Here is a 12567-nt window from a genome sequence, read left to right as displayed (position 1 = left end):
GTTATACACTAAGGTTGTCAAGAGTGATGTTAGGGTGTGGAGCAGCGGTGCCTCCTCACCTGTAGCTTGCGTTGCTGCCTCTGCTTCCTCTCCAGCACTTTCTTCCTGTGTGTGAGCAGCTTCACGGTGGATGCCAGAGGCGTGTCATCCTCCGCCGTCTCCACCTCCATATCCTCCTCCACCTCCGAGGCGTCACTTTCACTCAGCGAGTCCTCAACCTCCACATCCGACGCGCTGAACGACAGCTGTCAAATACCAAAATCATATACATTCAAGATAGCTTATTATTATCAGTAAATAGCATATCCTTTTGAAGGAAAAGACCAACCAATCCCCATCATAATACCTACTGAGTGGAACACACTCCCTTGCAACTCATCCACCTGTTCCAGTCCAGCAACGCCTTCATCTTCATTATATATTAACACCATCAATTGTGCACTCATTAATGACCATATATTACACACAGGTCTATGCTCCTCTTAGTACATGTACTGTTTTGATAGGTATTGTCTTCTGCCTCCTACCCGTACACACACACACACACACACACGTACACACCCACCCACCCACATCCACCCACCCCCACACACACACACACGTACACACGTACACACACATACACACACACACACATACGCACACACATACACGCACACACACACACCCACACACACACAGCCCCAAGGTATAGAGAAGACTTACCCTAGCGGCAGTTGGAGTGTCAGGCGGCGAGGTATCAACAATAGAGACGAGAACATCGCCCTGATCAGTCTTCTGGAGTCGGAGGACAGGAGGGTCGACCCCACACAGGAACTGACACAAGCAGGTCTGGAGCCGCGTCACCCGCGCCCAGTCGCACGCCCGCCCCTACACCCACCAACACCAAGGGGTATACATTAACACCGGCTCTCAACACACACAAACTTTCCCAAGCTAATACCTGGGTATAGTGATTGTAATGCTAATGTTGCAAGTGGCTACTGCAGCTATTATCATCATCAGGGGGAGAGCCCCAAGCCATTACGACTATATAGCACTTGGAAGGGATTAGGATAAGGATTTGGGATGGGACGGAGGGAAGGAATGGTGCACAGTCGGGGGATTGAACGCTGACCTGCAATGAAGCTAGACCGTCGCTCTACCGCCCAGCCCAAGTGGTTGGGGGGTCTACTTTAGGTGGAGGAGTAGAGGTGTAGACCTCTACTTTACTACTACTTACTGATGCCACAATTGTCATTTCTGCTACAACTGTTGCTTCATATTGATGCAGCTCAGCGTGCCGACTGTTGCAGCCGCTGTTGCTACTGCATCGCTTACTACAGATGCAGCTAGCAAGTTGATGGACCTACCGTGTGCGGGGTCAGGGCAGGGGATATACACCTACCGTGTGAGAGTTGAGGGCGGCATATGTAACGGTTGCGTGGGCGGGAAGCAAGGGTTCGTATCCCCTGAGGAAGGCGTCCTCGGTGAGTTTGAGGGGCACCATGTCCAAGCTCCCGCCGCCGCCGCCAGCCGTCGACGCTTCCGTCAGCGTCACGTCAGGAGCCCCAAAGCCTCGCATGATGGTGGCAAGCTCCGCCACGCTCCTCCAGGTGTCCGCCCGTCCTTGCCTGTGGGGGAGAGGCGCACACGTCATAACCTGTGCTCTAGTGTTGCTCAGCACACACATGCACACACAGAACAGAACAGCCTTCAGGAACCTGTGTAAGGAATCGTTCAGAATCTTGTACACCACATACGTAAGACCAATCCTGGAGTATGCGGCCCCAGCATGGAGCCCCTACCATGTTAAGCACAAGACGAAGCTGGAAAAAGTTCAGAGGTATGCCACTAGACTAATCCCAGAAGTGAGAGGCATGAGTTACGAGGAAAGGCTGCGGGAAATGCACCTTACGACACTGGAAGACAGAAGATTGAGGGGAGACATGATCACTACGTACAAAATCCTCAGGGGAATTGACAGGGTAGACAAGGATAAACTATTCAACACTGGCGGTACGCGAACAAGGGGACACAGGTGGAAACTGAGTACCCAAATAAGCCACAGGGACGTTAGAAAGAACTTTTTCAGTGTCAGAGTAGTTAACAGGTGGAATGCATTAGGCAGAGATGTGGTGGAGGCTGACTCCATACACAGTTTCAAGTGTAGATATGATAAGAGCCCAGTAGGCTCAGGAATCTGTACACCAGTTGAGGCGGGTCCAAGAGCCAGAGCTCAACCCCCGCAAGCACAACTAGGTGTATATAACTAGGTGAATACACACACGCACACACACACATGCATTTCAATGCCTGGCATGCGGGTGGATGGCAGACACCCTCCAGGAGCCAGGTATGAGGAGCCTGCAGCAGCGGCCGGCAGGGCGGTCATGCAGGCGTCTCGCTGTCGGGGGCAGAGCCAGGCGACCCGCCGGCCTGGACCACGACCGTCGACTGCAGGCCCGCGGGAAGAGAGAGGGGGGGGAGGGAGGGGAAGTTTAGAGTGGATATGGCCCTGCTGACCGTTCCACCCAAGTAGCAGATCCATAGTCCAGGTCAGCGTTTGAGAGCCTCCGAGGAGGCCCCAGAGTGGCAGCACCGGGGCAAGTGTGCGGGCAGGAAGTGTGACCAAAGTGGGTGTCCAAAACTGTAAAACCCAACCTACCGTCCCCTTTATCCCACCTTGGCTTTAGCAACTCCTAAAACATCAGTACAACACAAAGACAACATTCCAAAGTCTGCACCAAACTCAATCTCAATAGCCTCAATGTTTGTCTCAACACTGAACGGTAGATTGCTACCCAAATGCCCCAGCGATTTATACAGATGGATCTGGCATCATCACGAACAACGTGCCCTCGGTCACTAGCGCTGTATGGATACCGGAATACCATCTCCAGCAGGGATGGCGGTTACCAAACCAACTATCTATTTTCACAGCTGCATTATATGCCTTATATCAAGCTTATATGTGTGTATCCTCTACCCAATGGGTGCCAGCGCATTGTGGTACACTCCATAATAAATTTGTATATCAACTAGCCAAAGCAATGCACAACACGCCTCACATTACCCGTCATCCAATTCCCTATGTTGCACGTAAAGGAGCCTTCAAAGATACCATCACCCAAGATTTTGTAATGAAATGGAAAACGTCATGCTCACCTTTGTACTCTGGGTCCATTAAAAAGAAATGGGAAACTTGGAAACATGTCAGATATAAAAGCGAAGAAATTGATGTAACGATGACCAGATTAAGGCTGGGACACACCAAACTGGCAGCACACAGCTCTAAGTACAGAACAGACATTAACGAACTCTGCATCCACTGTCAGGTGACTGAAACAGTCGAACACTATCTCCTTCACTGTGTCCGACATCATAGTGCCAGAGTAAAACTTCAAACAAGTGTTTATCACACTTAAAATATCTATTACCGTCAACCATATATTAGGAGGAGGTGACCTCTCGTTTCAGGAAAAATATCAAATAGTCAAAACTAAATATTTCCAGTCGACCAACACATTGGGTCACATCTGACCCGTGCCACATATATATATATATACCTGGCGCCACCAGCAGCTGTCTAACTCCCAGGTACCTATTTTACTGCTAGGTGAACAGGTGCATCAGGGTGAAACAAACTCTGCCCATTTGTTTCCGCTTAAACCGGGGATCGAATCCTGAACCTTAGGACTACGAATCCGAAGCGCTATCCACTCAGCTGTCAGGCGCCCCCCTTTACAGTACAGTACAACACAAGAAACAATTGAAACCTTGCCATTCTCAATATTAACGCGTCTCTCAACATTAGTACTCGAGCAGTCATCGCGAGGTCAACCCTTCGTGCAAACTGCTCCTACCATCAAGAAGAAGAAGAGGGGGTGGTGCTGGGAGCTGTGCGAGGAGCCAGTGGCGCCACCTCGCAGAAGGGGGTGGTCCAGGTGGCTAGAGGAGGGCCCCCTAGAGTGGGGCCGTGTTGCAGTAGTGGTGTGAAGGGCCACTATTTAAGGGCGTGTGACCGTCCCAGCGAGGCTGTCAACCTGGCTGTAGTGGTGGAAGTAAACATGTGTAGCGTCTCGTGTGACGAGAACAAAAAGGAAGCCGGGGTTCCACCGCTGTTCTGTGGCGGGGAGGCACCGAGATGCGGGGAGTCGAACCCCCGTCGACGTTGTGATTTATATGAAGAGTGGGGCGGAGATAAGCCCTGCGTGTAAGAAGATCCTGCCCGAGAGTTATGATGAGCAAGCGACCTGAGGCAACGGCAAGGGTGGGCTGCTTCCTGGGGCCAGCCGCGGTACCACTCCACCAGCTGCTTACAAAGGATAAAATACCTGACATCCTTGCACTGTATCCATATTTCGCTTCCAGTAGATAAACAACACATGAGATTATAAAGCAAGTAGTGTATCGTGAAGACTCACGGGGTGTGATGGATAGATGTAATTGTTAAGATAATAATCTCCGTTGAGGTCTGATGAAGACCTTTTGTGCCCTCTGTAATCCTTTTTTGCGCTACCGCTCACAGGATGAGTATGGGGTGCACAATACTCTCCTCCGGCGGCAGCAATCAAATGAAGGTGGAGCTCAATTCGGAGGAGGAGGGAGTGAGGACGGTGATGGTGGATGTTTACCCTAATATACCTGGTCAAGGTACAGGTATGGTAGAGGGTAATGACCTGCGTGGCCAGGATATTATGCCCAGCAGGAGACTGTAAGCGACAGTAGCGAGGAGCCGCAGTACAGACGACAGAGAGGGAAGGTCCTGCCACCACCGTGGGCGAGTAAAGCCAGCTCAGCGGGTGCGCGAGGGCGGCTTGGGGGGGGAGTCACGACACAGTACACCGACAAGCGGTGAGGTAAGGGATGTACTCACCTGGTTGAGTACTTCCCTTGTCCGACCCAGCAGGGTGACAGGGGAAGTAGTACCCCATTCCCCAGCCTCCTCCGTCATAAGGGAGGTGGTAGTGGTGGGTACCAACGAACACAAATCGCCAGAAAGAGAGAGAACATGTGGTCAAAACTATGATATGTATCAATGTTTTGTATAACAGTTATAATGTAATAACTGTTATAATATATAATGTCTCTGTTATAATGTATAACAGAGACATTAGACAATTTGTTTTTAGTGTCAGAGTAGTTGACAAATGGAATGAATTAGGAAGTGATGTGGTGGAGGGTGACTCCTTACACAGTTTCAAATGTAGATATGATAGAGCCCAATAGGCTCAGGAACCTGAAGCCAGATACACGAAGCAGTTACGCAAGTACTGACGAACGTGTACATCTTTCCTCAATCTTTGACGGCTTTGGTTTCATTTATTAAACAGTTTACAAGCAATAAACTTCCCAACCAACTGTTGTTATTGTTATCAACAGCCTCCTGGTGCTTCGGAGCTCCTTAACCGTTTAATAATTGTAAACAAAGCCGCCAAAGATTAAGAAAAGATGTACAGGTTCGTAGGTACTTGCGTAACTGCTTCGTGAATCTGGCCCCTGTACATCAGTTGACTGACAGTTGAGAGGCAAGACCAGAGCCAGACCTCAACCCCCGCAAGCACAACTAGGCGAGTACACACACACACACACACACACACACACACACACACACACACACACACACACACACACACACACACACACACGTGTTGTCATACTAACCTGCACAAGATGACGATGACCCAATGTAGTGACCCCAGAGTGGGTAGTGATCCCCCAGAGTGGGTAGTGACCCCCCAGAGTGGGTAGTGACCCCCCAGAGTGGGTAGTGACCCCCAGAGTGGGTAGTGACCCCCAGAGTGGGTAGTGACCCCCCAGAGTGGGTAGTGACCCCCCAGAGTGGGTAGTGACCCCCAGAGTGGGTAGTGACCCCCAGAGTGGGTAGTGACCCCCCAGAGTGGGTAGTGACCCCCAGAGTGGGTAGTGACCCCCAGAGTGGGTAGTGACCCCCAGAGTGGGTAGTGACCCCCCAGAGTGGGTAGTGACCCCCAGAGTGGGTAGTGACCCCCCAGAGTGGGTAGTGACCCCCAGAGTGGGTAGTGACCCCCAGAGTGGGTAGTGACCCCCAGAGTGGGTAGTGACCCCCCCAGAGTGGGTAGTGACCCCCAGAGTGGGTAGTGACCCCCAGAGTGGGTAGTGCCCCCAGAGTGGGTAGTGCCCCCAGAGTGGGTAGTGACCCCCCAGAGTGGGTAGTGACCCCCCAGAGTGGGTAGTGACCCCCAGAGTGGGTAGTGACCCCCCAGAGTGGGTAGTGACCCCCAGAGTGGGTAGTGACCCCCAGAGTGGGTAGTGACCCCCAGAGTGGGTAGTGACCCCCAGAGTGGGTAGTGACCCCCCAGAGTGGGTAGTGACCCCCCAGAGTGGGTAGTGACCCCCAGAGTGGGTAGTGCCCCCAGAGTGGGTAGTGACCCCCAGAGTGGGTAGTGACCCCCCAGAGTGGGTAGTGACCCCCAGAGTGGGTAGTGACCCCCCAGAGTGGGTAGTGACCCCCAGAGTGGGTAGTGCCCCCAGAGTGGGTAGTGACCCCCAGAGTGGGTAGTGACCCCCCAGAGTGGGTAGTGACCCCCAGAGTGGGTAGTGACCCCCCAGAGTGGGTAGTGACCCCCAGAGTGGGTAGTGACCCCCCAGAGTGGGTAGTGACCCCCAGAGTGGGTAGTGCCCCCAGAGTGGGTAGTGACCCCCAGAGTGGGTAGTGACCCCCAGAGTGGGTAGTGACCCCCCAGAGTGGGTAGTGACCCCCAGAGTGGGTAGTGCCCCCAGAGTGGGTAGTGACCCCCAGAGTGGGTAGTGACCCCCCAGAGTGGGTAGTGACCCCCAGAGTGGGTAGTGACCCCCAGAGTGGGTAGTGACCCCCAGAGTGGGTAGTGACCCCCCAGAGTGGGTAGTGACCCCCAGAGTGGGTAGTGACCCCCCAGAGTGGGTAGTGACCCCCAGAGTGGGTAGTGACCAACAATAATGGAGTACTGTTGTATACGATGGGAGGTAAAAATAAAAATAAAATAAAAAACCAGTGGAAAGGAGAACAAGTTTTTGTTGGGGGAAAAGGGGGGGGGTATCCCCTGAGTGTGGGGCCTGCACCCCCCCCCTCCACCTCCCCACCCGCTGAGACACACGACTGGTGCCTGGTCGTACACCCTCACATGCACGCCCATGTACACACACACACACACTTAGTAGGGGCGCTGGTGGCTGAGTGGACAGCACGCTGGGCACGTCATCCTGTGAACCAGGGTTCGAGTCCCGGCGCCGGCGAGAAACAAAAATGGGCAGTTTCCTTCATCCTGATGCACCTGTTACCTATCATCCTGATGCACCTGTTACCTATCAGTAAATAGGTATCTGGGAGTCAGACAGCTCTTACGGACTGCTTCCTGGGTGTGGGAGGAAAAACAAACGTTGATTAATAGACAGTTGAGAGGTGGGCCGAAAGAGCCGGAGCTCAACCCGCGCAAGCACAATTAGTTGAATACAACTAGGTGAATACACACAGGGGGAGCTAAACCTCACGTCGCTGGAAGACAGAAGAGTCGGAGGAGACATGTTCACCACCTACAAAATTATCTGACGAATTGACAGGGTGGACAAAGACAAACTATTTAACAAGGGTGGAACTCGAACAATTCGGGGAGGGAGGGAATTATAAGAAAAAAGCGCCAAGCCATTACGACTATATAGCACTGGGAAGGGGTCAGGATAAGGATTTGGGATAGGACAGAGGAAGGAATGGTACCCAACCACTTGGATGGTCTGGGATTGAACGCCGACCTGCATGAAGCGAAACCGTCGCTCTACCGTCCAGGCCAAGTGGTTGAACAAGGGGACACAGGTGGAAACTGAGTACCCAAATGAGCCACACAGACATTAAAAATAATTTGTTCAGTGTCAGAGTAGTTAACAAATGGAATGCATTAGGCAGTGATGTGGTGGAGGCTGACTCCATACACAGTTTCAAGTGTAGATATGATGTAGCCCAGTAGGCTCAGGAACCTGTACATTAGTTGATTAAGAGTTGAGAGGCGGGACCAAAGAGCCAGAGCTCAACCCCCGCAAGCACAATTAGGTAAGTACACACACACACACACACACACACACACACACACACACACACACACACACACACACACACACACACACACACACACACACACACACACACTCGCGGCTGAGTAGACAGCGCTCGGGGGGTCGTAGTCCTAAGGGCCCGGGGTTCGATTCTCGGCGGAGGCAGAAACAAATGAGCAGTTTCTTTCACGCTGATGTCCCTGTTCACCTAGCAGTAAATAGGTACCTGGGAGTTAGACAGCTGCTATGGCTGCTTCCTGGGGATGTGTGCGCGCGCGTTAAAGAGGGATATGCAATAGACATAATAGAAGAAAAATAGATTGGTTAGAGAGGCGGAGTCCAAGAGCTAATAGCTCTATTCTACAGGCACAAATGATAAAATACTCACAAACACAATCAAACTGGTTTAGTAATTTCTCTTAATAATTTCCTAATAACTCACCCGTTGTGAAAATTGTTAGTCATACATTTTGTCAATATACAATAAGATGACCAAGATGTATACAAATTAAAAGAACACAAGAATAGTGAGAGTTGAGTAAGTGTATTACAAGTTAGGTGATGAATATATCGGGCAGATGAATATAGCCGCGTAGTATGGGCACAATAATTCAGGGAGCCGGTCGGCCGAGCGGACAGCACGCGGGACTTGTGGTCCTGGGTTCGATCCCAGGCGCCGGCGAGAAACAATGGGCAGAGTTTCTTTCACCCTATGCCCCTGTTACCTAGCAGTAAATTAGGTACCTGGGTGTTAGTCAGCTGTCACGGGTTGCGGGCTGCTTCCTGGGGGTGGAGGCCTGGTCGAGGACCGGGCCGCGGGGACACTAAAAGCCCCGAAATCATCTCAAGATAACCTCAAGATAACAATAATGGACACAATATAACGGACACACATGTAGGTTACGCCATTACAACTATTACATATAAATGGGTGGCACAAGTGAGGTGAATAATGAACATGTTATTGACCGTAATACAGGAAGTGACATGATTAAGTATGGGAAGTATTGGGTATAGGGTATTGTATAGGGTATGGGAAGTATTGGGTATAGGGTATTGTATTGGGTATGGGGAGTATTGGGTAGGGGAAGTATTGGGCATAAGAAGTACTGGGCATGACAAGTACTGGGCATGACAAGTACTGGGCATGACAAGTACTGGGCATGACAAGTACTGGGCATGACAAGTACTGGGCATGACAAGTACTGGGCATGACAAGTACTGGGCATGACAAGTACTGGGCATGACAAGTACTGGGCATGAGAAGTGAGGTGTCGGAGATAACTTCCAGGGAGAAAATCAGTAGGAACCAGTAGTAGTATCCGGACCAAAGCGCTGGATACTCCCAATGCATAGATACACGAGGAAGATGCTTGGAACACCCCAAGTTCCAAGCCGGAACTTGGGAGCCGGTCGGCCGAGCGGACAGCACACTGGACTTGTGAGCCTGTGGTCCTGGGTTCGATCCCAGGCGCCGGCGAGAAACAATGGGCAGAGTTTCTTTCATCCTATGCCCCTGTTACCTAGCAGTAAATAGGTACCTGGGTGTTAGCCAGCTGTCACGGGCTGCTTCCTGGGGGTGGAGGCCTGGTCGAGGACCGGGCCGCGGGGACACTTAAAAGCCCCGAAATCATCTCAAGAACCCCGCACGACTCCATCTCATTTCCTCATTGATACACCACGTTAATATGATTCCTTTGTGTATAACTGCAAGTGTTGAATTAAGACGATGTCTTAACTCCTGCCTGTGGGAAAATATCTTCTTTTTCTCAGTACTCCTAAAAATGTCAAGCTTGTGTCTACATTCTCTCTCTCCTTTGATAATATGTAACACCTTAAACTGGGATATGTATATCACATTCTTTAATATTACCTTAGAGGTCGGTAAGGATAAGGTGGGTGGACACGCGTTGTACTCACGTTCAACAAGATATTGGCAAAATATAAGTTAGTCACACACAGGTTTCTGGTTAGTGTCTGCAGTTTCGCGGGAAATGGATATATGGTAGCGAAACGCTAAACATTAAATGGTATTTAATGGTTAGAGGCAGAAACTTTAGCTGGAGCCCAGGGGCCAGATTCACGAAAGCACTTACGCAAGCACTTACGAACATGTAGTTCTTTTCTCAATCTTTGGCGGCTTCGTTTCCAATTATTAAACAGTTAATGAACTCCGAAGCACCAGGAGGCTATTTATAACAATAACAACAGTTGAATGGGAAGTTTTCATGCTTGTAAACTGTATAATAAATGCAACCAAAGCCGTCAAAGATATTTGGAAAGATGTACACGTTCGTAAGTGCTTGCGTAACTGCTTTTGTGAATCTGGCCCCAGAAGTTCAAGTCCATTGGCTTTAAATTTCGGAAATATTGGAGAACAGGTGACGAAGCTATCAACGGAGAACAGACTTCCGTGACTAAAGCCGAGCCCAAGAACTAGATCCTAACTTTAGACTCCTTTCCAGGTGTGGCCGTTTAAAATTTCTTAACATTTTGACGATTCCTTACGAAATGACATAGGGCCATGGTGGGTCGGGTCCCTGAAACTACCGCCCGACCTTACCTCATTACTGGGGGAGGAGTGAGGGAGAGGAGGGAAGGGACAAAAAGAGAGAGGGAGAGTGGGGAAGGGGAGAGCAAGGGGGGGGGGCTGTAACACTAGGGGGGGGGGTGATGGTGGGGGGGGGGGGGGTAGCTGGCAGTGGCACCACCGCTGTCTGGTAACAATACAGGTGAAACAACCTATAAATGGCTCTCAGCAGGGAAGGGGCCCCACATGTTCAGCCGTATCTTTCCACAGCTAATTAATTATACACCTTTCAAACATTTGCACGTAGAGAGGCTGGCACGGGAGGGGGTCCTATGACTCCTCCCATATTATATATTATATATTATATATTATATGTGTGTATATCACGAAAATAAACACGTGATTAAGAATGTGACAATGTCAGACCACGGAGGAAAAATGAAACAGGAAATTTCCTTAAGTACTTTCGTATATTAAATACATCTTCAGAAGGTATATATAATATATATATATATATATATATATATATATATATATATTATATATATATATATATATATATATATATATATATATATATATATATATATATATATATATATATATATATATATATATAGTTCAAGAGCAGTTGCAAGCCCCCATGGCCCTAAAACCCATAACTTTCTCGTCCTAGGGCCATCGTTCGCAAAACCAGAGAGGGCCAGGATTCAACACGTATCTACTAACGAACCTATGCAACTTTCCTCAATTTCAGCCGGCTTTGTTTACATTTACTAAACACTTTACAAGCATCAAAACTCCCCAATCAAATATCATTATTATAAACAGCTTCCTGGTGCTTCGGAGATCATAAACTAATATATATTAACAAAGTCTCGGGAGATTGAGGAAAGATGCAAGTGCTTGCCTAAGTACTTCCGTAAATCCTAGCCCAGGTAGCATAAAACACCCATCCCGCCTTACCTTGAGGCTACCTTGAGGTGCTTCCGGGGCTTAGTGTCCCCGCGGCCCGGTCGTCGACCAGGCCTCCTGGTTGCTGGACTGATCAACCAGGCTGTTAGACGCGGCTGCTCGCAGCCTGACGTATGAGTCACAGCCTGGTTGATCAGGTATCCTTTGGAGGTGCTTATCCAGTTCTCTCTTGAACACTGTGAGGGGTTTGCCAGTTATGCCCCTTATGTGTAGTGGAAGCGTGTTGAACAGTCTCGGGCCTCTGATGTCTTAGGGACGGGACCCACCGTCCATAGCCAAATTTGGAAACGTATGGTTTCCATCACCATGACTGTATGTGGTGGATATGTGGGCCTGCGGGCCGCTCCATGCAACAGCCTGTTGGACCAAGCTCTCACAAGTCAGTAGAACAACTGACCAGAACCCCCAACCCGGTACTCTCCAGGTACTACGACCGGTCCTCGCTAAAACTGAAAAATATAGTCATACTGACATTTTATACTACTGTGGGGATGGTAGTGGTGGTTGTGTGGAGTGGTTTATCTTGAGATGATTTCGGGGCTTTTTAGTGTCCCCGCGGCCCCGCAAGCACCTCGGGCCACCTCGACCAGGCCTCCACCCCCAGGAAGCAGCCCGTGACAGCTGACTAACATCCAGGTACCTATTTTACTGCTAGGTAACAGGGGCATAGGGTGAAAGAAACTCTGCCCATTGTTTCTCGCCGGCGCCTGGGATCGAACCCAGGACAACAGGATCACAAGTCCAGCGTGCTGTCCGCTCGGCCGACCGGTTCCGACCGGTGGTAGTGGTCATGGTTGTGGGGATAGTTGTGAGGATGGTAGTGGTGGTTGTGTTGGGTAGTTGTGTAGGTGGTAGTGATGGTAATTGTGATGGTAAAGGGGAAGGGAGGTATAGCTCATTATGCCCAGCCTACTAGCCCCGTGGTACCTATTGTGTTATAGCTTAACTATTTTCACATCTGAAGGCTTTATCGAATCCGGCCATGGAGGCTGGAGGTGGCTTCCACCACTTCCAAG

At 50.1% G+C, this 12567-nt stretch overlaps 1 protein-coding gene across 1 annotated transcript in view; it reads right to left on the bottom strand.

The window, feature by feature from the left end:
- The window catches only part of LOC123762288 (telomerase-binding protein EST1A), a 141439-nt gene that overhangs the window by 74426 nt on the left and 54446 nt on the right, over positions 1 to 12567 (bottom strand). The window contains exons 3-5 of the mRNA XM_045748715.2: positions 1388 to 1613; positions 706 to 870; positions 60 to 245 (exon numbers count right to left, since the gene is read on the bottom strand). Coding sequence (XP_045604671.1) covers positions 60 to 245; positions 706 to 870; positions 1388 to 1613 — 577 coding nt within the window. The remainder of the gene's footprint in view (positions 1 to 59; positions 246 to 705; positions 871 to 1387; positions 1614 to 12567) is intronic.

The sequence above is a fragment of the Procambarus clarkii genome, chromosome 2 (genome assembly GCF_040958095.1).
Source record: "Procambarus clarkii isolate CNS0578487 chromosome 2, FALCON_Pclarkii_2.0, whole genome shotgun sequence".
Classification (NCBI taxonomy): Eukaryota; Metazoa; Arthropoda; class Malacostraca; order Decapoda; family Cambaridae; genus Procambarus; species Procambarus clarkii.
The sequence above is the reverse complement of the archived record's forward strand: the minus strand, read 5'-3'. Positions and strand labels throughout refer to the sequence as shown.